A 26,075-nucleotide genomic window follows, 5' to 3' on the forward strand; every position below is an offset into this window, starting at 1 on the left:
ATAGAGCCTTTTCTGTATGTGCTCCCCATTTGTGGAATGCTTTACCATTTGTGATAAGGCTTGCTAATTCTTATAACAATTTTAGAAGTCAGTTAAAAACTTATCTTTTTAGCTCATTTTATTCCTAGACATTTTTTAAAATTTTATCTCCTTGCATTTTATTGGTGTTTTCTCGTAATTTTTATTTATAATTTTACCTTTTTTTTAGTGTTGTGTAAAGCGCATTGAGATTTTTAAAATGTAATGCGCTCTATAAGAAATAAATATTATTATTATTATTATTATTAAAGTAGACGTCGCCGAACTCTACTTTTGATTTTTAGATTGCCCGCCGGCCTGCTGTTCTGTCTTGCTGGCTGTGTGGCGAGTCGGCGCTATGTACGACAGGGGACCCAGAGATCTGCTAGTTGTTGTTGTTGTTGTTGTTGTTGAACATAACTGATGTATTGTTGCTGTTTTTGTTGTTGTTTCAAACGTAATGTATGTCATGAGAAAGGTAGCGCCTATCGACATGATCATCGTATCTACAGACAAAAATGCTTTACCACACGATGATCGTGTCGATAACGTGGTTTTTCTTACCTACCCACACGATGGTCGTGTCAATGATCATGTCTATAAGAAGCATTTTCCGCTTATTTGCACGATGATCGTGCAAATATGCAGTTTTTCTTACTTATTGATACGATGATCGTGTCTATAAGAAGCATTTTCTTCTTATTTGCATGATGATCGTGCAAATAAGCGGGAAAATCTTATAATTGACACGATCATGAGGCTTTGATTTATTACGATCATCAAACACAGCAAAAAACCGTAATGTTAATGCCTTATCGGGCAAGCAAATTTACTTTAATGTGTATCCGCGCAATTGTCTTCCTTTTAGCGAAAGGTATGATACTTTGTACTTTTAAAGTTCTGAATCTCCATCAAAGATCGGCGGAGATTGTCAAAATGCAATGAATTGTAGCGAGAAAAGAGGGGGAAAAATGGTATGGAAGAGGGGGAAAGAAGAGAAAAATTACGAAATAACGGACAGAATGAAAGAGAAAAAAGGAAAAAAAATGCTCGTCCAGAGCACCGGGAATTCGAACACACTCACTGCGGAGTGATACTTTCATCCGCAAACCTCGCATGCCCCATATACCACAGTAGCGGCTGTGATCGGAGTGGAGACAACAAGCTTTATAAATAAAGGAGGTGTTGTTGTATGTTTGAAGCTGCAATTTTGTTTGTTATGCTCTCTAATTCATTTTTGAGGGCAGTTTGAGTCTTGAAAACGTGAAATATTTAGATCGCGAACACGATTTCATTGGTTGTTTATTATGAAACGGCGATTGGATTTTAGCAATCGATGTCAGCAATTGTCAATTGAACACGTTGGCCTAAGGCTAAATATGGAGAACACACTTTTTGTCACACGAGGAAACTTTATTTCAACACAAAAGCCGTAGTACATCTGAGACCATTTGATAAAGCAAAATGGTTAAATAAGTGTAAAATTTGCATTTAATGGCAAGTTATCATGATCGTGTCGATAAGGTGCTTTTTCGCACTTACCGACACGATCATCGTGTCGATAGCCAGGACTCATAAGAAACGCTACAAGAACAATATCAATATTTGAACCGATGCAACTCTCTGCCAATGTACACTCTCTATAATAAGTCTATGAACAGTATGAAGAGAGTGTTCGTGGGCAGAGAGTTGCATCAGGTCAATACAATGTAATGGTAGTGTCCTTGTAATGTTTCTTATGACATCTACATTACGTTTGAAACAACAACACAAGAATTATGTTCGTTGAATTTTATTGGTCAACAACAACAACAACAACAACAACAACAACAACAACAACAACAACACGACTAATAACATAAATAACAATACAAACAACAACCAGATCTCTGGTCCCCTTAGCTGTTGAAACGCAGCTACATGTATCTGTGGCGGGGTAGCGTGCGTCTATGCAGGTCATCAAAAGGTCAACCCCTATCCGCGGCCGGGGTTGACCTTTTGATGACCGCGTTTCCAGAGCTAGGGTCCCCTGTGCCAACACGACAGAAGAAGCCGTATCAAGACATACTCTCCCTCCCTCTACCAGGAACGTTGGCCACTCCCGTGACCTTAAAGGCCTGGTCGCAGTATAGTCGCCCAAGGCTCTGCGTGGGGTTGTACACAGTTATTAGAGTTGGCATAGGCTGTTTTTCTTTTACGTTACTGTACACTGAACACTCGACGCGCTTTTTGAGGTCGTTGCTCGGACGGAAAAACCCCGGGCGTAAAACCTGAATTTTGTATCTGGACAAAAACATTTTTTTACACCACCTCACCGTGGTGCAGTTGATATGAGCGTGACAGCTTTGGATTTGATCACAGTCCCGTGTGGTCTATTCCGCTCTGCGTCTATGCGCCCCATTGACGCGTGTACTTCTCAGGCATATGTACACACGTCTATGAGGCGCATAGACGTACTATAGTCCATGAGCCAGATAGGTTATTGGTACCATTTGGGTGGGCAAATTCCACCATACATTTTCTGAACGCCCAAATCTGAACTTTCTGAAAATTTTGTGGACAGGTCGCAGAAGTAGCTTTCTGTCTCAAAAGTTGTTGTCATGGCAACAATACTTACAATCTTAAAAGCTAAGAATTTTAGATAAAACTGATTTTCTAGGGAACGGTAAAAGATATTTACGTGATTTCAAGACAGACACTGGTACCTCACATCATGGCCTTTCAATTGACCCCATGACCTTGAACATTCTGGGTCAAGGTCAATAGGTCGTGCCAATAACATCTCAGAATTTCGATTAAATAGAGCATTTTTCATAAATACTATTCTGCTACATTAACATAAAATATGATAGAAACTCAAATACTTGTTCAGACATAGCCACAGATATGTGCTCTTTGCAAATTAGTATGTTATGTATCAGGGATGTTGTTGGTAGTGAGAAATTACCAAGGCAACCATAAGTGTGTTTTCAGTTGTACATGTACTCTATGAGCCAGGCCCCAATTATGGTCAATTGGTACTATTTGGGGCAAGCAGAGGGCAATCTCACACTTAATATATTTTTGAAAGTTGAAACTCTGAATTTGCTGAAAAGTTTTGGTAGCTTAGTAATGTGTGGAAACCGTTGCCATAGAAACAAACATCTGAATTATTTAGAAAGTACAAAAGTGAATACAAAAGTATACAAAAGTGAATATCCTGCTTTATGAAAATGTTCATTCCAAAATTGATAACATAAATAGGATATGTTACACATTCTAACTTTCACTCAAGATGTGACCACAAAGTCAAGGTCAGGCGTACATGACCAAATGAGGTCAAAGTTCAAAACATGGAAAGTTTACATTTCAGGTCTCTTTTGTTGTGCACTTTTTGTCATTTTCAAGGAAGGTGCACTCTTGTCAGCAAAGATACACTCTTGTCTTTGATAAACGATACATGTGGCTTCTACCGGTATTAAATTTGACCACATTGTCTGATGCTCTTTTCAAACCAAGGTCAAGGTCAATGAAAGAACAAGGTTAAAAGTAGAATAAAATGGTGATTTCTATGGTGTTACGTATATGTTTTCACACGGAGTATTTTATGGTACCAGTTTGTATTAAACATCATAATTATCAATGATAACAATATCAACAAGCTTATATTTAGCTAAGAGCCAACAGCTATTAGCTATAGCTATACGTATTGGCCAATAATGTATATCTTCAGAATTTTCATACTACTGTAAACAAATATGTGTAATTTTAATGTTTTTTCGAACGTTTACGTAAATGCAAAATCATTAGTGACATGACATCTGAACTTTAACGTGACAATTTGAACAACGTACTGAGCCCCAGTACTTATACCTTTATATGCGTGGCCCGCACCTGATCTAACAAAGAAATAGACCAGTCAGAAATAAGTTTTTAATGCTGCTGGACATCTGCCGTAAATATATCAATGATAGATAACAAAATGAAATGTGTCTGATAAAGCTAATAATAAAACTACTGTTTCGCGCTTGATCAAAAGTAAATAGCACTAAATAAAACAAACATATTAACGTTCATCGTTAAATTACTAATTACAAATGACCAACGACCAATGTTATGTTGACTTTCTATGATCCTCTACGTTTTCCCTGGCATGCGTTTTATCAAAATACAGCACCAGTAATTCTTACGTACATTAGTCAACCACCACTCACACACTATAAAGCATTTCATAAGAAAGTAGTAATATCTAGGTAACAATCTTTACATTGATCCTCATTATTATTTTCTTCTCCATCATCATCATCATCATCATCATCATCAGTAACCTAGCTGTTCTTCAAACTCAACAGTATTTCCATATGTCAGGAGATTATATATACCGGAGTATACCTTATTCCGTTTACCAGACATTGACATGGCGGAAATTTGCACTATTTTGAACATTAATACATGCCTCAAACTCCTACATGCCTCAAACTCCTACAACCCTGGTATGCCCCTTATCGATTTGATTGACAAACAATGGTCTTCAATAACCCAACCATGCCCTTCATGAAAATTTAGTATATATGGATGACAAGCAAGGCTTCCTTTCCAGACAGCAGTCTGATAGTTTGCACGCAAAGCATGCATGTAAAGGCAATCCTCACAAGGTGGTAGTATATGACGTACTGATTTATGTAAAAAGGTAAAAATTGCCCAAAATCACATTTTTTCATGCCACACCACCTCAAGAGGTCATCAGACGTCTAAAACGGTATTATGGTGCTGTGAGGTAATAGCAGCAGAATACCGTATAGGCGTCGGCGTACCCTACATCTGATTTTAATCAGATTCATCAGACAACCCGTTGCTTCCCCAGTTGCGCCAGTGGTTTTCGGATTGACGTATTTCCTATAATTACATGTATAGGGCTCCTTGGGTACTTAACGCGGATTACTAAAAAGGATGCTCATCATGAAAATCGACGCCGAACAAATAAGACAAGGGAATGCTTCTGAAAATGTATCAAGAGAAAATTATCAAATTTAAGCGATCTAGATCTGCGTGCGTATGCTACTCAGCTGTAGAAAGTCTTACTTTTGAAATTGGCGAAGGTTTAGACATTTAATATCTAATTTTACAGAACCAGCGGACAATGTAACCAGGGCAGCCTGTTGCTGACTGCATATCAACGCATTATATCATCGATATCTAGACATCAACTGTCAACCAAACGCTTGAACAAACTAACTGCGCATCGACGTAATGTTTTTCAGATATTATCAAATTTCCGGTAACGTTGTATTAGATTTGTCGCTTTGGGTAAATTTTGATGGGGGCAGCTAGCTGGCAGGGTACGTGTACCCATTCCGGACAAGTGGTACCAAATGTATTTCGTGGTTCAAGATTACCCCATTGCTTTTGTCATTTTTTGATATATCCCTTGGACCTGGTAAATTTCTTAGTTACCTTGAATGATAATGATTATTGGACCTGTTTTGATGTCTGTTGTTTAATAAATTAAAAATAAACGTTCAGAAACACTTCTTCTCCTAACAGAAGCCTGAGTGGTAAATGGACAGGCTACACAATTTTTTCTGTTACCTAAAATGTGGCCAGATGTCATGCCCTGCTGTCAAAAGTCAGTGGAAAACTCTGAACAATAATAGTTCTGTTATTCAGATTCTGGAAAAAAATCCTAGCGTTAGTAATGTGCCCAAAAATAAAGACAGCTAGGGTGTTTTTTTACTATTGTCCTGGGACATATACTATTTTGAGATGAGAAATAATGCCTGTCCATACATTTTAAAGAACAAAAAAGAAAACTTCGGCGTACTTTTTAAAAGAAAACTTGGCAGAAACGTAAAACGACATATATAGCGAAGGAAGGAAATATTTTCTTCTTGGGCGAATCTTCGTCAGAACATATTCGACGGGTTTGGAAATGACGTGAATGGCTCCAGCGGAATCAGATTCACTGACAGCTGAACGATAACGACCTAACGTCATGTGGACGGCAATGAACGACTCTGGACATTTACGACAATACAATGGAATTCCATTTTCCAAATATTTTGTTGCACGGTATCAGCTCTTTCCTTGATCAATTTTCTTTCCTTGACCAATTTTCATTTATGTGGGGAAAAATTACTGAACTCTACAAGTATCTCCATCACAGCGCTGCATCTGAACGGAACTCAATTTTGTCACTTGTTTACGCCCCTGGCTGTCCTTCAATCTCACAAGATGTGTTCATATTAGCCATTATATCGAATATTTGTCGAATATTATAACAACGAAGCATAAGCTACGACAAATTTTCCATCTGCTGTCGCCAATCACGACAAGGTAATGTTGGTAAAGGTATGCCAGCTATCACACACAAGCTCAGACTGTGCACTTGTAAAGTCAAGGGTTTTTGTAGCAGACCCAGGCAAGCCTATGTGAGCCTGAGCTGGCCTGTGGCAAGCCTGTGGCCTGCCCGAGGCTTGCCTTTTGTTGCGTTAGTTCTGTCGGGTACTGTATAGCAGCTGAGGTAGCAGTGTGCTTCTGCTGCTACAATACCCCTAGACGTTATATCATCATCCTTTCTACAGCATTTTCCCAAAGACTTATGTTTGGCCTCAAGTCTACTGCTTGATGTAGGGGTTCTCGTGTTTAACCCCTTTATTACATATTTTGTTTTTTCACAAATTATACATCTTTTTCTGATAGACTCCAGTATTTACATTTGTAGCATCCCTTTGTGACACCCTAGACTCAGATTGCAGTTAATAGTAGATTGAACTGAATTTTCACATTCAAGTCTTCTAAGTGTTTTCTTGTGGGAACACTTTTTCTCCGCAGTCTAGATTATACAATATGTAATACAGTTTCAAATTTGCAAATTTTGGTTGCTTTGAACAAACCTTTCCAAAAGTTGAGTTCCCCGAGCTTATTAAGATATGAGCCATAGCAGATACGTGGACGTAATATTTGCACATTTTTCGCCCGCTTGTTTTGATTAACATCCTCTGAAACATCCATTACGTTAGATGTAACAAAATTTTTCACAAACTCAATCGAGAAAATGATATTGCGTGAAAAAAGCAATGCCACTTAATCTTTTTTACTTTATTGAAATATATATTAAATTGAAAATCATTTAGGAGGTGACTAATTGTATTTTAATCACCAAAGGTTAAGTGAATTTCAATGTCTGAAAAAATAAGTGAGTATCTGACCACAACTTGAAACCAATGGGATGTACAACAAATGAATCACTCCCTTGGAGTACTAGTGAAGTTTAATTTCAAGATGTTTGATTTTATTACTTACACAACTCACTTTTCCAGTTTTATAAGAAATATCGCATGAAGCTGAATTATTTTATATGTTGATGATTTCTTTGTTACTTAATTACTCGGATATTGTATGCGCATGATATGTGTATTGTACATGCCTAGACAAAATTCAAAACTTTCAACAAAAGGCGAATAGATAGATTCAAAAAAGGCGAACTGAAGTTGCAATTCTACTTGCTGTAGCAACATGTGTAACATTGAAACCGACAGTCATTAAATCAGCGCAACTAACTGGACCAAGATATTCACGACACAGCGATCATTTTTCAGGAATTAAGGCGGTTACGCAGTTTTTACCTCCGCTGTCAGTGACGTGGAGCATATCAGATAGGTGGATTGTCCGTCGTCATCCGTCATCTATCAACAATTGTTTAATTCTCTGAAACTGCTGGTCTAATTGCTTTCAATACTGGTATGCAACTCATTTGGCTGAGTTCAGTTAGATTTGTTCAAATCATGGTGAAATTTACATATTTATATTTTGGGGCATTTCTTCCTTTTTATCAACTTTGAAATGTGTTCGGGCCTATGTGGGTTTCTAGGGACAACCTGAGTGAAGTTTATTCAAATTGAGAAGAAAAGTTTCGTACTTGAAATTTTTGGGCCTTTTTTCGTTTTTGTTTGAAAAACACAATTTTCTCACAATTATCTTTAAAGGTGTCTAGGTATTATTTCAGTTTCTTCAAATTTTGCTAATACTTGCATATTTATGGTAGAGATGAAAAACAAGAGCCCATTATTATATAATAGTAATACATGCATTTGCAAGGATGTCCTTGTTCAGTGTTCCTAAAATCAACATAAGCAGATGTATCAGTATTACAAAGTTTATTTACAAACAAAACCTGACCTTTTTTATTTTTAAGCAATACATAACAGCAGAAGTCTATCGGCTGCTAGGCCTCTTGTTAAAGCTTTTCCCATGTGACCTAAGCTCCGCCCCAATGGAAAATAACAACCAAAAGCATTTATCTGGAGATACAGGGTAGCTCAACATGAAATCCGGAAAAAGTTATAGTATATCGGTATCTCTTGAGATCAGACTACTTGTCCACTCGTTGACAAGCTTATAATCATCTCCCACTAACTACATGTACGTTGGTCCGACACAGATACTCATTTTTGATAAGTGAACATGTTACTTCAATCATGAAAACAAAACCATAAAACTTTGCCAAATTTTGTTTTTAAACAATCAAACACACTTACGTATATTTGCCTTTTGACCTCTTTTACTGTCGATATGACTTTAGTTGACATTGCTGTGTACTTAGCACACAAAAGTTATGATTTTATAACCATTAATATACATGCAAAGGTATGTCGAATGTCGCTCTATTACTGTATCTGAAAATGCATTGATGGTTGCTATAGTGATTGCCGCCCTGTCAACAAGGTATATGATAAAAAACACTAGTATTTTAAAGAGATCGCATTAGCTCTTATAGCTGACCATAGGTTTTCATGTTTGTACTTTTTGGTTTGGTAAAACTGTTGCAAAGCTATTTGCAAAAAAAATCCCACCTTAAACAATTTCTAAGTTGCTGAAGGCAATGCCTATTGACCTTGACCTACAAATCTAAAGGTCATGGGGTCAATTAAGAAGCAATGCGAAGTATTGATATGCATCCTTAAATCAATCAAATATCTTTTGTCGTGTATTTGATAACCTATTTTACATAGTATGCTTAATTTTATTGCTTTTGAATGCTGATTCCACGACAACAATATTTACAATGAAAGCGTTTTCAGCAAACTGTCCAATGAGATTTTCTCAAAATTCAGATTTTAAGGTTTAAAAGGCTGCTTTGTTCCCCACTCGAGTCAAATGGAAGCAAATTGACAAAATTTGGGGTCTGGCTCATAGGCTACATGCATAACTGAAAACACACATATGGTTGCCTTGGTAATTACTCACTAATGACATCATCCCTGATACAAAACATACTAATTTCAAAGAGCACACATCTGTGGCTATTGTTGAGCAAGTTTTTGAGTTTCTATTATATGTTATGTAAACGTAGCAGAAAAGTATTTGTGAAAAATGCTTGATTTTACAGAAATTCCGAGATGTTATGGGCATGACCTATTGACCTTGACCCAGAATGTTCAAGGTCATGGGTCAACTGAAAGGCCATAATGTGAGGTACCAGTATGTGTCATGAAATCATGTAAATATCTTTTGCTGTTCACTAAATAGTCAGTTTTGTATAGTATTCTTTAAGATTTTTAGTATGGTTGCCTTGACAACAAGTTTTGAGACAGAAAGCTACTTCTGAGACATGTCCACCAAAGATTTTCAGAAAGTTCAGATTTCGGCTTTCAGAAAATGTATGGGGGAATTTGCCCACCCAAATGGTACCAATCGACCAATTTTGGGGTCTGGCTCACGGACTACTAGTGGAATAGACCACAGGGGACTGTGATTTGATACAAGATGGAGATACAATTCAAGCTGAGCACCAGGCTGGGCACTTTTGTACCGTGAGCTGGTATCAATGCCCAGTTTGATACGTTTCCTTTGGCTGTCCCTTGATTGGCTCTCCATCCTTGCCTCGTTAAATGTGTCCATAGTTTTAAAATTTCATCGTCTATTGGTTGTTTGTTTTCTTTTCAGTCGTTTGTTGGTTGTTCATTTTTAATGTATTCGTCATGCTTTTTTACTTTTTAGTTTTAGCTCTTGACACCTATAAGGGTGTCTTTAAGTCACCGACGAAGGGTTGTACCCAAAACGTTTGTTTTCAATCCTCTAAATTTTAATGTTTTGCCGCAGGTGTCAGCTCGGAGAGTTATGGAGTTAGCTCTGCATGGTAGGGGCTGTGTATTACCGGCGTTATACGATGGGAAGCCGCATAACGCCGGTAACACACAGCCCTGCCATGCAGAGCTATTATGGAGTATGTTTTGTATGTTTGACATACTGTGGACATTAGAGGGAAAGACAGCCAACGGCTTTTGTTCTCATGACGAGTGCCTGCGTACACACTCGTCACGTAACAAAGCTCCTACGACGAAGCGCTCGTGCACGTCAAAGTCGTGGTTCAATTCACGACGAACAGTGCGGGACGCAAATATGCGTCTTTTTGAAAAAAAACTTTTTTCTTTTTATTAAAAAAAATTTGTAAATAACATTTTCTTTTGTGTAACAAAACATTTTTTTGTAAAATAATTTTCTTTTCGTAAAACCTATTTTCTTTTTGTACAAAACTGTTTTCTTTTCACACCTGCACTGTTTGTTATTTTATTAATATAAAAAAAATATTTCGAATAAAAATCATACATTTTTAAAGAGAAACGTGAGCTAGACAAGCACAAACAGGTCTGACACGTGACCAATAAGAATGGCCGTTTTGGAATACAAGCATAGGTTTTGCAACGTGAATGAACGTTGTACAAAAAATAGGTTTGCTACAACAAGAATTTTTTTTACAAAATGAAATGGGGTTTTCAAGAATATTGCAACGTTTGGCTTGCCATAGTCTATGCTGCACCCACCGCAGGTGCTATTTACCGGTAAGTTAACATTTCCGTCTCACGGCCTTATTGCCAAAACTAAGGACACAGCATCTAGGTTTGACGTCCAAGTAAATGAATAGTGACAATATCAAACTTGGAGAAGAAAAATTTAAGGAGCACAACCTGAAAACTTAGGCATGACTGAGTTGTATTTGCTGTCAAAACGCACGAGACAACATTTTGTCTTCACAAGTTTTCCTACAAAGTGAACAAATACGACTGTTGGTAGATGTAAATATATCATACCAGTATGTTGATGGAGCAAATACAGCGATTTGATTGGTCGAGGCGCGAAAAGAACCGTGGTATATTCGCGATATACCATGGCTGGCATACGCGCTCGGCTTGAGTGAAAATCCACGCCAGAATTTCAATATAAGCTTACTGTTATGATATGTTATTATATAATAGCAATAAATCACACCCAGCGACGGTATACCACTCGATTTTGACCAGTTCACACCATATATGCACGAGCTATCATATGTGTCGTGAACTGGTCAAAATCCCGTGGTGTGCTTTATTGCTTAACTTTCTATCTTTCATTTAGCCTGCTTATCTGTTATGTAAGTTTTAATATTATTTAAATCAAATTGATCAGATTAGCAATTTGCAAGTGAACCACACAAAGCATGAAAAGAGTATGATGAGTGTGATTGCAGGGTGCATAAAACTTAAGTAACAGATTGCTACTGTGTACTTGAAGTTGCTCTTTATTTACAACCGTGTAGCTTTTGCCTTGTTCACACTGGGCATCGATCATCAGCATTGTCATTCAAAAATGTAAAACTAACATTCTAAAAAGATATGTGTTTGGTATATTTCAAGTTATCAGCTGGTTGAGCTGAATGAAGCCAGAGCATTTATAGAAAGATGTATGGTGTCAGCTGGTACCAAACCAGTGCATGCAGCAACATTGGCAGACGTCTTAGTGACAGCAGATGACCGGGGACACTTCAGTCATGGAATAAACAGACTTGGTAAGATAAAACACCTTTCAAGATTTCTTTTAGCCCCTTTATAGGCTTTATAGCCCCAATGTCTTATCAATAAGGTTAACTCAAAGGCTAAAGGGTAACATGACTAAAGAAGGGATCCTTATCCACTTTAAGCTGTCTATAAAGACGCCGTAGTCAATTGAATGAGACGTTATCTTTTGGGGTAGTTTCAATTTTAGAAGCCAAGGCCAAGTGAATAATACCTGACAACCTTTGATTTCATCTCAGCATTTCTCTAGAAAAATGCAGATTGTTAATAATGTATAAGCTGGGATGAAGTTGCACTTCCGTCCTATCAAATATTTCTAATTTTGTATATTTATTAGACTTGCCCCAAGTCTGTGCTTGGGCATATGAATATGAAAAAGAGTAAATTAACCCTTCTTGACCTGCCAGACTGGATCACTTTCCATCTGCTAAGTCAGTAAAACGCATTGTACCAAAACCACGTGGATTTAACCGGCTTACCAGAAAACCCGGCCCGAGACTAGACAACCCAAGACGACCAAAGAACCTTGTGTCAATGATTCGGAAAATCGCTCTTTGCGACCTCATTGTCCCACTTTCATTTACAAAAACATGCCGACAAAACTTTATATTGTATCATAATACGACATAATTAATGTGTTCAGAAGATTATATCAAACCAATAGTGCATGTCTAAGAGATTTATTACCAAAAACTACCTGTATATAGCTGCAATAATTGAAGCCTATGGGTCTACTATACAGCCAACAGGACAGAAAAAGCCGTCGCTCGCACGGCTTGTGGTCTACAATTATTACAGCTAACCTGATAAGGAGTGATGCATAGTACTATGGGCTAGTCAGTGTGTGATATATGGTAGAAGAGGTGGTGGCTATGTCAATCCCTGTAGGTTTGAATTTCACGCAAGGCACGTGTAGAAGCCGCTCTTGAATAGCAGTACATTGTGCTAGGCTCTTATTTTCTTTGGTTCACATGAAATTGCAAGCGTAAGAGAATACCATTGTATAGATGTGGGTCTAAATTCCGCAAGTTTGGCTCAGAAGACGCAGGTCAGGTTTCAGCAAAAGTGGCCGACATGGACATTTTGATATGTGCTCTGACATTATTAGTCTAGTCCCTCGCCGGAGTATTTTTGCCATCGGAGATTTTTGGCCTTCGCCCATACTCTATCTTGTAGCCGCGAGATCGATGATAAAGCTACAGTATGCAAAACTGCCAATTAATGTGAATGGTCGCCAACAGAGACCGTGGCATCACTTGTTTCCCTTTCAAAGTCAGTCACTGAAAATGATCCTCTCATTTGACTTGTTCGGGGCGTAGCTACAATTTATTTACCGCGACAAAAAACTAGCCAGAAAACGTGTGTCATATCTGGGCAAAATAAATATTAATGAGCAACACCAATCTACACAGGCCTATCATGAGAGGAGCACGAACTGATTGACTTTGAAAGGGACGAAATGTCACAGTCTCTGCTGGAGACCATTTACATTAAAATTAGCAGTTTTGCTACTATAGTTTTATCATCGATCTCACGGCTAGACGGCGTATGGGTGAAGGCCAAAAATCTCCGAAGGTGAAAATACTCAGGCAAGGGACTAGTCGAGGACATTATAGACTTGCTTACTCAACAGAGAGTGGCGTGGCATATCAAAATTGCTCTTACAAATATTGACTTACGGGGTCGGGTTGTCCGAAATTTGTCTTAGGTCGACACGGGTTGGGTCGGGTTTTCCGGTTAGCCGATATCACCTACTTACCTTGGTATGTTATAGCAGCTTTAGTCTGTAAAATTTATGCTTATAGTATCTGTTTTCAACGACCTTCAAAATTTCAATTTTTTGTTAAAAAACCATTTGGGATATGTTGGGCTTCACAAGTTGCAACAGACTTGACGTGATGGCGAAATGTGAACTTGGCAGGTTAAGGATTAAAGGAATAAAATTCAGCAGACACGGATTGAGATGTGATGGCAAAAATGAAGCTGTATACTTTGGCAGACTCACATAGATGGTCGGGTAACTACTGCGTATGCCTGAGAAAAGCGGAGCGACTTGTGGGCCAGTCAATACATGTATGTAAATTCAGATGAATTGAGAGGGCAGTGTCACAGTGGACACTATGTTTATCACTTTTCAGATATATATGTAGATGACATACAAAAAGGGACAACGCTGAGTGATAAGGAACCAGTCATAGTGAAAGAAACCGTGGCAACAGGGTATGTGGATGGGAGCAACTTACTTGGGCCAGTGGTGGGAAAGTTTTGTATGCAACTGGCAATTGAGAAGGCAGAGAAAGCTGGTATCGGATGGGTTGTGGCTAATGGTGAGTTTTGAAAAACAGGTTTGTGGTCAGGTGTAACAAAAAGGCCTGCGAGGTAAATGTGTTTGTTTAAATTGCATTTTACATTCACATTGTGTATTGCTTTTTTAAAGGTATTTGAACTTTCAGAGTGGCTTATCGACTTTCCCTTGATTGATGTCATTTTTTCCGAAGGAAAAGAATGGAAAGTTTTTTGAACGATTTATTTTTTTATTTTTTAGATCCTTAAATTTTCTCATTGCAGCGAAATTTCCGAGTAAGTTGTATATCTGAATTTGTATTAATTTTAAACATATAAACATATACGTGGTTCTGTGTAACTGATGAGAGTAAGATGTTTTGCAATAATACTCTTTGTTGCAAGAATTCAGGATCTCCTTGCAATGTGTTCTGTCACTTAGGTAGCAACCATTATGGTATCGCCGGCTGGTATAGCATCATGGCACTGGAAAATGGTTTACTGGGAATGTCATTCACAAATTCATCACCTTATGTGGTTCCTACCAGAGCAAAAGAGGTAATTGAAATGTTTATTGTTCTACACTTTTCTTTGAATACTTTTGCTCATAATGCAGGCAAAGTAGTCAGCGTTTCTAGGTCACAGTCAAAATAAGTTGCCATTTTTTAGTCTTGGGTCATTAGGTCAGAGGTCAGCACATTGAATGAACCAAACTTCAAAATCTACCATTCAATCATTGCGATGCTAATTAGACTTTTCCTTACAGGGAATTGCCACTTATTCCTATAAAGCATGTGAAGTGGCAAATAAATCGATTAATTATTTTATATCCAAAATATATATATTTATCCGTCTGCTGCTGCTGAAGCACCTAATTATGTAGTACATCGATTGTTCAAGTTTTTCTGTTGTAAATGATTAATCTATCATAGGATTTTTGTTGATTTCATAGTATTAATGTTCTTCGTATGTTGTAGGGCTAAGTCTCATAATAGGAAATGATCAACGTGTGTACTGGGAGAGATCACCGCTCAGACAGTGATTTACATGTTGCACTAAAAATTGCACTTCAAAATCTCACTTCAATTAGGGAGGGACCATTAGACCTTGGGAGGGGGGGTAGTCACAATGAAATTGTGAAAATGTTTTTTACTATTGTAAATTTCTGAAATTTTTTTTTCCAATTGAGATTAGTTGTGCAATTTTTTTTTTTTCAGAGTAAATTTTCAGATTTATAATTTTTTTTTCGTTCGTCGCTGTCTGAAGATAAAGACGGCAAACATGTGGTGCCAAGCACCACAAGCGGCCACGCAAGCGGTCACTGGGAAGATGTCAGGAGAGGGGTGTCCCCCTGCTGCTGTTGGAGCTTTTGAAAAATAGAGATTAAAATGGTGTTATTTGGTGGCACTTGGGGAGTATTTTTGCGGGGGGTGGTCAGGAGGGGGGTGTCCCCCTCCTGCTGTTGGAGCTTTTGAAAAATAGAGATTAAAATGGTGTTATTTGGTGGCACTTGGGGAGTATTTTTGCGGGGGGGAGGTCAGGAGGGGGGTGTCCCCCCTCCTGCTGTTGCAGCTTTTGAAAAATAGAGATAAAAATGGTGTTATTTGGTGGCACTTGGGGAGCATTTTTTCGGATTACACATCTTCCTCTGAAACATGGTCTTCTTGCTCCTCAGTAGCTTCGTATAGTTTTGAAAATTGACTATTTTGGTTTCCTGGCTTCCCTTTCTACTGCATGGTGAAATGCCTACATTCACCCCACCAAACATCATGCATATCTCATGATTTACAATTGATTTTGACGAGCTGAGAAGCTAAAATAAGCTAAATAATATAGTGAAATTTGCATATTTGTGTTTTTAGAGCAATTGTTGCCCTTTTTGATCAAAACATCTATTTCTCTGTAGCAGCATGTCCAAATTGATTGGATGTGTATAGATGTGTTGAAATTTCAATATTTGTCTTTTTGGGCAATTTATGCCATTCATGGTCAAAAAATCTGTATTCTCTGAAAGGGCTTGTCCAATTTCTTTGAAATTTGCTACACAAAAACGATTAACCATGCAGATTTATTCAGTATTTGCTATCGAGAAACTTTCAAAGTTCAACCCTTTTATGTGTTTTTGTGTTGGGATTTGTTGGATAGATGGCATTCTACGTAGTGTATTGTTGAATGTTAAAACATGTGTTGCTGTTGTTATTTGAGGCTGGTTTTTGAGAAAAAAGAATTGAAAATGCCTTTTTAAAAGCAAAATAATACATAATGACTTGATATGCTGTTTTATCATTATTGACGTGTTTCTACTTGTTAACCCATTCTTGCATTCATCATTGCAATAAAATGCTGTAAAAAAATGAAACTGATGTGGCCTGCATCTGTTTACCTTGATCTAAAAGGCAAATACAACTTTCTGTCTTGACAACCATACCATAGTTTCAATGTTTTACCTAGTGTACCTGCTTGGTTTGTACGCAGGAAACAAGTAGAAAACAGGCTCTATAATTTCATAATTTTCAAGTGATCAGAATACAAAAGTCCTGAAAAGATAAGATAATCACAACTTCCAGTATAAGGGCTACAGTCACTCTAAATGTATAAATTAAAATTAGAAATGTGCCGGGAGGATGTATTAAAAATACAGAAAGTTGCTTACTGTCGGTAAAATCTAAAAAAAATTCAAAATTTTATAGACTTTTGCAGATTTTTTTTTACGCCTTTGTCTTCTTATTTATTTTTTTTTTATTTTGCAAACTAGTTTGAAGATTTTTTTTTTCCTAACTTTCTGCTCTGAAATTTTTTTTCTGTTTTTGACCACCCCCCAAGATCTAATGGTCCGTCCCTTATACTTTGTATGTCACCAATTGTTTGGCCCAGAGACATTGTTTTTGATGGCAGATGCTTAATAGTGGTGAATAACCTGAAAGCCACAACTATAATTATTGCTCAACAGGGATTTTTAAGATATGAGAGACATTTGTAAGGAAAAATGTACCTATGCCTATCATTACATGTCAGGCACAAGAGGTATTAACCTCAGACAAGTGCTTTTTCAGTGTATATTAGGTACCAATCCAATATCTTGTGCAGCACCTGCAAAGGATGGTGATAGTTTTGTACTAGACATGGCCACATCAGGAGTCGCTCTTGGAAAGGTGTGTAAGTTAGTTGCAATTATTGTAGCCTTGGAAATCCTTGTGAGTAATGTACTTTTACAAACTCTCTTCTTGCAACATAAGCAAAACTTGGTTTCAAAGCATAACAGATATTGTCTCGTAAACTGCTTCCATAAAGCTTGTACTGTATAGTACGCTGAGCTTTTTCTGTCACTTTAAGTTTTGTCTGGTTTTAATTTTTGGCAAAACAAACTGTTTTTCCAAACAGTTAAAAAACATTCATGGTACAATGCCTGGATGTTCTCAAGCTTCAATGCTCAGCCTCTTTCACTCATGCATATGCCTTTCATATATTGTTATTGAAGGGGCTTCTTGAGGAAATACTTACTTTCAGTCTAAACACACTTACCCACAGGGACTATGGTTTCAAGCATCATCGTACAGTTAAGCTTGGTTATCCGAACAAGTCTCTCATGAATGGGGATTTAGCTGGGTAGCTCTGACTGTCATGTCTAGCTATAGGTGACTAGGTACCATACGCTGTGAGTTCCAATCAGATCGAAAATTAACTGAACTTTAGGACATTCACAATACTGTAACTAGCCCATCATTCTAGTGGCATATACTTGGTCCAGTATTTAAATAATGGCTCTTTATGATGCCATTATGTGTGTGAAAGTTCTCTGACTATTTATTTTTTTAAATTTGTATTTTGATATTTTAGGTTGAAATTTGTGACAGAAAGGAAAGTGCCATTCCCAATGGTTGGGGAGTTGATGCTGAAGGAAAGGTAATAGTCATCATAACAGGAAGTTGCCTTTCCTGTTTACTCTTTTCTGATTGGTGAATTGTCCTCTCAGCCTTTTCCAAAATAAGGGGTTATTGGTGCATGCCCATAGCCTTTTTTGGAAAGTAGATATTATGATAGGCAAGGGTATTTCATCTTCCCTGTCCATGTTGCTGATGATACATTGGCTATATACCAGGTGTAGGACAACATGCATATATGGCAATCAAATCATGATTAGCTACTTTGAAAAAATGTCATATTTTTAGTCAAGTTCAAATTACATTTAACATTGAAGGTCTCCATCCTCCACAAATGACTGAATTCTCATCGTTGGGAGTTCAATGCCATTGACACTATTTTGTCAGGGTGTTTTATGCCAATGTGGCTAAATGAGTTTTGGCAAAAAAATTAATTTGGTGTCAAAGTCTGGTATATAAATCCAAACCTCAACTTTGAGATTATAGACAGCATGACCTTCCTTATCAAAGTGTCAAATAGACACCATCAATGCAGCACCCATAGTGCTGCCACATGCTAAATCAGACCAGTTATGTTGCAGTTGATTTTGCACTGTATTTTCTCAGAAAACAAACGACCCCAAAGCTGTTATCAATGGAGGTGGGTTGTTACCCCTTGGAGGTGCTGAAGAATCATCGGGTTACAAGGTAATTATCAATTAATAATAATCAATGTGTTGTTCAGTAGTCCTTCTGACTCTTTCACCACCATGGTTTGGCACAAACTCATAGTTTTCAATGATAAGAGTAGGTTGTTGCACAATATGGTAAGAGGATGCAAGGCATATATTAATGACAGCTTAATTTGTATCCTTGCATAAGTAATAATTTTACTAGACACCTGTTGTGAAAATAAAATTGCCATCTAAAGATAATGTAATCAAAGAAGCTTAAATTTAAGATAAGATATTAATCATCAGATTTCTTTAAATTAATAAAGGGACTTACATCTTGTAAAACATTTCATTTTTCACAAAAATAGTTTTGAATAGCATTGTTCGTGGTTTCATGTTTATAGCCGCATGCGCGCGACATCAATTGGAAATTGGACAAATTTTATTGATTCATGTGTGGCTGTTGTTGCAGTCTGTAATCTGAGCTGTAACTTAATGTGACTTTCAGTATCAATTGTAACACTGGCAGGCTATATTTTTGTCGTTCTTGCAGAAAATGCAGACAAATATTTAGCTTTGCGTATTAATGACAGAAAAATAACGTCATCTGCGAACTGCGCCATTAAAGGGAAACCTAAGTCCAGCGACATTGACCGTTTATCCCTTCCAAAATTACCCTTGAATAAAATGCAGCTCAAATTTGCAACATAATCGCACGCGCCGACGACTACGGAGCGACGAAAAGAGACATTGAAGTAGACGACATTTATGGAAATGAGCTCGGAATCCCATGGGCGCGAAAGGGCTCATGGGAGGTGCGTGCGTGACGTCATCGGAGATACACGAACGTGTGTGACAGCCTACCAAAGCATTGGAGTCTATGACTGCAGGAGTGCAGTTCTGCACGTTACGACTCTTTAATGCTCAATAGCATAAAAAATAGTTAACTGTTGTTCAGTTGAGTGCAAAAATCACTCAAGGAAGAACAAACGGAGTCAGCTTTTACCGTGTTCCCACAGAACAGCTTTTTCGAAGACATGGCTAAAGAAAGTCGGCGAGTTTAAAAATCTGTAAAAGATACAACGTTATGTTCTAATTCTTTCAGGATGATTGTTTTATAAGGGATTTCGGGACTCTGATACCGATACAAGACGATACTACACAATGCGGTTCGTATCTTGACATGCTGAGTCAGCCTACTATCGCCGGTTTAGGCGATTTCGGGACTCTAAAATCCGAAGACGAAACTACACAAAGCGTCTCTTATCTTGACATCCCGGGTCTGCTAAATCTCCGATATATAACCAATAAATATAGGCAATTTCGGGACTATACCTTGTAATATTGATATTACAAGATATTGGAATGACTTTTTGCCTACTGTGTATCGGCATGCCGGGTGTGAGAAACCGCCGATATTATATTTACCCGATAAATATCAATTGCGCCGGAACTCCTAAGCTAATATATCGATACCAGACGATCCTATATTTACTTGCACTGTATGGTGTTGACATGCCGGGTCTACGAAATCACAGATATTTATCCGATAAATATCGACTTAGGACTTTAACTCTGATACTAGACGATACTTTGTCAAATCGTGGGTAAATATCCGATGTATATCAGAGATTTCACCACCTAACAGATCTGACCACCCGAATACCTCTGTCCGACTCTTAGTTCAAAAATAGCATCCATGGCCGGAAGTCAAGAATACTGTATGTTTTACATTATTAGATTTATTAATGCACGAAATACATTTTTTACATGTAAAGCATTTTTTTTCATTAAATGTCCACACGGGACTTCATCGAGAGGGCCGATCGGATATCATCGGGACTCGGGAGGCCCTTGCACAAATTACATTCTTTACATGTAAACATTTTTACTTGGCGATCGGGACTTGAACAGAGGACATATCGGAAATCATCGGGAGTTTGGGCTGGTCTGGTATGAAACAAATTCCTTACAACAAGTTTTAAGACGATACTATTTTTTAAATAGCGGGCAAATATTATATCAGCGATTTCATCACTTTGTAGATCTGAGTAAGTCCGACTTCCTGAGTTCGACACCAGCTTCGAAAAACAGACGACACTATAATAGATTTGTCAAATCACGAATAAATATTTTCTGATACATATCGGAGATTTCGCAACCTTAAAGATCTGGCCAAGCTCGACTTACACGGTAACACATACAATCAGTCAATCATTCCGTATCATTCACGAACCAAAAATTAATTTTAAGCGACTGATACAGAAAACTCTGTTTTAGAAACGTAGCGTTGAAGGATCGCAGGGTCACTCAGTCTCTCCAATCCAGTTCGGGGTCTGTACAAGCACAGTGACTCCCTCCGCTGAATCATACACAAAACGCAAGCAACCAAGATATGAACGATGTTTTGAGATGCTTTCTAATTATTACATATCTTGGACAGGTTCAAATTAGTATGGTTTGATTTCAGTCAGGGAAAAGTAATACTCGATGTCAGAAATATCGCTGTCCGAACTCTCCATAGTCGTCTTACGAACGCGCTGAACTGTTCACAGTACTCCTCCAGCTGCAAGCTACAATCGTCTGTATCGCCGATGACGTCACTCACGCTTCTCCATGAGCCCTTTCGCGCCCTTGGTATTCCGGGCTCATTTCCATAAATGTCGTCTACTTGAACTTCTCTTTTCGTCGCGCCGTAGTCGTCAGCGCGTGCAATTATGTTGCAAATTTGAGCTGCATTTTACTCAAGAGTGATTTTGGAAGGGATAAACCGTCAAAGTCGCTGGACTTAGGTTTTCCCTTTAAGACTTAAAACCATGAAGAGACATGACAGAGGTGGAGAGAGTTGTTTAATCCAGAGAATCTGTGCCAACATACTAAAAGCCATATATCCTTTTGATATATGTCTTACCGTATCATATAAACATTGCATATTTCATCCAAGGTAATATATTTTGCCTTGGTACAGAAATTGATTTGACAGAATCATAATGCCATCAAAATGGTGTGACAAAACATAAAAACAAAATATTTTACAGGTTTCCTTTAATAATAGGTCATCTTCATCACAAGAAACTGTCCCTTTGATAATCATGATAAAAGTGATTATGAAGGTTTCTGTAAAAAAGTTTTTTAAAAAGTATATCTGTAGGTATATCCGTATATTATTATATCATACCAGTATATTGATGGAGCAAATACAGCGATCTGATTGTTCGAGACGTGAAAAGAACAGTGGTATATTGGCGATATACCAAGGCTGGCATTCGCGCGAGCTGTCAACTTGAGCAAAAGACCGTTTTTTACGTATCATGCCAGAATGTCAATATACTGTTATGATATAATAGCAATAAATCACACCCAGCGACGGTATGCCACTCGATTTTCACCAGTTCACTTCATATATATACTCGCTATCGCTCGTGCATATATGTCTTGAAGTGGTCAAAATCTCATGGTATACCATCGCTGGGAGTGCTTTATTGCTTTATTATATTATGTTATATTATATTATGTTATATTATATTATGTTATATTATATTATATTATATTATATTATGTTATGTTATGTTATGTTATATTATGTTATGTTATGTTATGTTATGTTATATTATATTATATTATATTATATTATATTATATTATATTATATTATATTATATTATATTATATTATATTATATTATATTATATTATATTATATTATATTATATTATATTATAGCTTTGTCAAAACCAGTGAATTTAATTGTGACAGCATCCCCATCCCCCAGATTATTACTGATAATGTATCCGAATATGCAGTATTGTGACCCCAGATGTTTTTACAGTAACAAATTCACTCTCATTGTCAAAACTATAAAAATAGCAATAATGTATCCCATCCCGGCCCATGTTGGACAAATGCAAACTTTGCAGGACATAATGTACAAGGCGAAGTAAATCAGCATAGATATGATAGTTATGATATCCTTTTACCACATTTAAAAGCGGAGCCTCCCTCTAAAATGGCGCGAAGCTATGGCGGCGTTGACTGTGTAAGTGGACACCAAACAGGTAACACGTGGGCACACGCTCCGGAAAATGCCACGTTTTAGTTTTTTCCGGCAGCAAAAACACAGACAGACTGCCAAGCGGTCAGCGCGAAGCTGCTGCCGATCGAACTTTGCGGTTATATTCAAATTCTAACGCGACTGAAAGACGATTTTTCAGGAAATTCGAGCTTTTGTGGTGGGGAATCAATGACCGTTGGAGATTTGAACCGACCGTTAATCAAACGCTTGTATAAACTTTGTTTGCATGATTAGCAAAAGGTGACAAAAGGTTGAGATCAGTTTGTGTAATTAATGTTATAGAAATCAACATCGTGCTGGCCAAGTGTTTGACTGGGAGGAGAACTCCACTAATGCGAGAACCTGGGATTGAAAATGCGGCTTTAATGACATTGTCTCAGGTATATCTCAGAAGCGGCTCAAGAGACCAAAAGTTGATATTCCATTGATTTCTCTTTTACACAGGGATATGGTCTGGCAATGATGGTTGAAATATTTTGTGGAATCCTTGCCGATGGTGACTTTGGTCCAAACATTCGAAAATGGAAGGATGCCAGTAGAGTTGCTAACTTGGTAAATTCCTTTGTGTATCACCATAAGAATTACCGTTACATATTTTCATTTATATGTAATGTTTTACCTTAATTAAACATTGAGTAAACTTCATGGGATTACCAAGATATATCAAAGTATTTTAGTCTAGAAATATTAATTAAGGTGGCGTTGCATATATTGAACACAGTGTATTTTGTGCAAAATCACTTTTTTGCAAAGATTTACTTGATTTTCATCAATCTGTTAATCTAAGGTTAAAATATTGGTTTGGTTCACCTTTTAGCATGACAAGCAGTCATAAGTTGGGTGAATAAGTATAAATTTAAGCAAATTTATGGAAATCACCCGATTTTCTGACTTCTTTTTTCTCTCGTTTTTAACATTAAAAAATTTAAGCCCACTCTGGCCAGGTCAAGTTTTTTTTGAAATTGTTACCTTATGTTCCTTAAATACTATATAACAAAACAACAATTATGTTTGGCAATAGGTTTTTACATTTTGAACAAGAGTCATTTCTGTTTTGCTTATCATGATTTGAATCACTTTTTTGAATGTCAATCTTTCAACTCCTGCCATGAGAATAGATAATGCAAAAAACATTGTCTGTATTACTAGTATTCTACAAATACACTAGTTTCGAATGATATTTTAAATTTCTGCATATTCTATTTAAACCCTGGTCTATCTTGTGTCAACAGGGACAATGCTTTGTGGCCATAGATCCCAATGTCTTTGCACCAGGATTTACGGACAGGATGCAATCACTGATTGATATCTGTAGGGGCCAAGAACCAGTAAGTTTATCAAATACACTTTAGCTATAAAGCCGTCCACTTGCCTCACTTTCTACCTTTATGACTTCAAGATCCAGACTGCAAAATTCCACCAATAGTTTCAAAGTATTCATCAACTGTCGATAGTTTCTCAACTGGGATTTCTGTTTTTAAGTCAAAGAGGCTTTTTGGTATGTTAACACCAATTGACTTTAATGATGCATCATGTATAATTTGGCCCCAACAAGGATGCAGATCATCATATAACCAGTGACAGGAAGCAAAATTTAAGGGTACACAGTCATGCCTTTTGAGGGCTATATGCTGTCTTTATATTTTTAGTTTATTTGCCAATAGCAATTGTAACTCTTTATTCCCATGATTGATGTCTCAAAATCCCTAGAGTTCAAATGATTTCTGTCGTTGAACAACGCATATGTACGTTTGAATCAATGCTGAGCGTAAGGCAATTGAAAAATAGTTTTGGGTCAGTTTTAGTCAAATGATAACAATATGGCCCTCTTCATATTCAACAAACTACCATCATGTCTTAATTGTTAGGGCATTACATTTGATAGGCATTTGATAGGTGTTAATTTATTCTGTATAAGTTTTGTAAATACTCAAAAATAGGTTATTCATTCTGCACTAAATTTATAATACACATTCACATATGTGTGTAACCAAGCCAATGTGTGCGTCTTTTGAAACCATATTCCTTGTAGAAAAATAGGTTAGCTTTTTTAATGAACTTTTTCAACTTTGCTTTAACAGGCTGAGGGTGAGACCAAGGTACTTGTACCTGGCGATCCAGAGAGAAAACACATGAAGAAAGTTGACAAGGAGGGTGGAGTTAGATATCATAACAATCTAATTACAGCTTTGGTATGTGAACAAAACACAATCTGATTACAGCTTTGGTATGTGAACACAACACAATCTGATCACAGCTTTGGTATGTGAACAAAACACAATCTGATTACTGCTTTGGTATGTGAATACAACACAATCTGATCACAGCTTTGGTATGTGAACACAACACTGCCAGAAAAACAAATAAAATATCAATCCTTTTGCCACAAACATTTGGTTCAAATTAACCCTTTGAGCGCCAAAGTTATTTTTTGTCATTTTTTTTCAGACTTTTGCCAAAATTTTGATTAAAAATTATGGTCAATGAAATGTGATGTCCATCTGGTCCAAAATTATCAAAAAATTGCAGAAAAATTCATAAAAATTGGTAATGTTGCACTAAAATTTTGATGGGAAAATTACAGCACACAAAAGGTTAATCTGTTTCATTCAGTAATCGTAATTTCTTGTAAAGATATGACCGTGAACGATTCAAAATAACATATACAGTTTTTTGTAATTTCCTGTAAGAGTAATGCCTTAACTACACTGGTTTTTGACCAAATTGAATGTTGACTTCATGCACATGATTAAAACATGCGGCCTGATGACTGATCAGTAGCATAGCGCCCTCTTTAGTGGTCTTTCTGTTTAGCCATACAAGGACACACTCAAACCAAAGACATTTTTCTCTAATTTTTTTTCAGGATAAATTGGCACTCGACTTGAAAGTTCAGAAAATCAAGACTAAGCAAAGTCAGATTTAAATTTTTTTATCGAAATGGCACATTTTTCTGTGGAAGACTTGCACAAAACATTGAATTACTGTACTGTATTATATTTTTAATAAATATCAGATTTTAAGAGATAAGATCATAATTTTCTTTCTGCACTTTGATGTGTGAGAGTGGATTACTTCAGATGCATAGCTCTTCTAGGAGATCTAAGTATTCAAGTGTATGTGTCGATGTGACTGGTTGGTTCTGGCATTGGCTACTTTTGTAAGGTGAGTTGTCATTTGGCCAATTTCTATCCAATGTTAATTGTCATCGCCAGAATAACAGATATCAACTTTAAATGAAGAAATTTCCAGAATAAGTCTTACCCGCCCACTCTTTTCAGTTCTCTTGAATTATGACAAAAGGGGATAGTACTTATTTCTATCAACAATTGGTCAAATACTGTACTGCCCGAAGAAAGA

The 26,075-nt window shown here is 37.1% G+C and overlaps 1 protein-coding gene across 2 annotated transcripts in view; it reads left to right on the top strand.

Annotated features, from left to right (window-relative positions):
• The window catches only part of LOC139137450 (uncharacterized oxidoreductase YjmC-like), a 27,539-nt gene extending 1,794 nt beyond the window's left edge, over positions 1 to 25,745 (top strand). The window contains exons 2-11 of one of the 2 annotated variants that reach the window (XM_070705558.1): positions 11,670 to 11,821; positions 13,967 to 14,155; positions 14,554 to 14,669; positions 17,165 to 17,263; positions 17,949 to 18,014; positions 18,599 to 18,679; positions 23,160 to 23,267; positions 23,948 to 24,043; positions 24,797 to 24,907; positions 25,582 to 25,745. In XM_070705558.1, the coding sequence (XP_070561659.1) occupies positions 11,670 to 11,821; positions 13,967 to 14,155; positions 14,554 to 14,669; positions 17,165 to 17,263; positions 17,949 to 18,014; positions 18,599 to 18,679; positions 23,160 to 23,267; positions 23,948 to 24,043; positions 24,797 to 24,907; positions 25,582 to 25,641 (1,078 nt within the window). In that variant the 3' untranslated portion in view covers positions 25,642 to 25,745. Of the gene's footprint in view, positions 1 to 11,669; positions 11,822 to 13,966; positions 14,156 to 14,553; positions 14,670 to 17,164; positions 17,264 to 17,948; positions 18,015 to 18,598; positions 18,680 to 23,159; positions 23,268 to 23,947; positions 24,044 to 24,796; positions 24,943 to 25,581 lie in introns of both variants that reach the window. The other variant, XM_070705557.1, reaches the window with a different exon arrangement.
• Positions 25,746 to 26,075: the final 330 nt, after the last annotated feature.

The sequence above is a fragment of the Ptychodera flava genome, chromosome 7 (assembly GCF_041260155.1).
Source record: "Ptychodera flava strain L36383 chromosome 7, AS_Pfla_20210202, whole genome shotgun sequence".
Lineage (NCBI taxonomy): Eukaryota > Metazoa > Hemichordata > Enteropneusta > Ptychoderidae > Ptychodera > Ptychodera flava.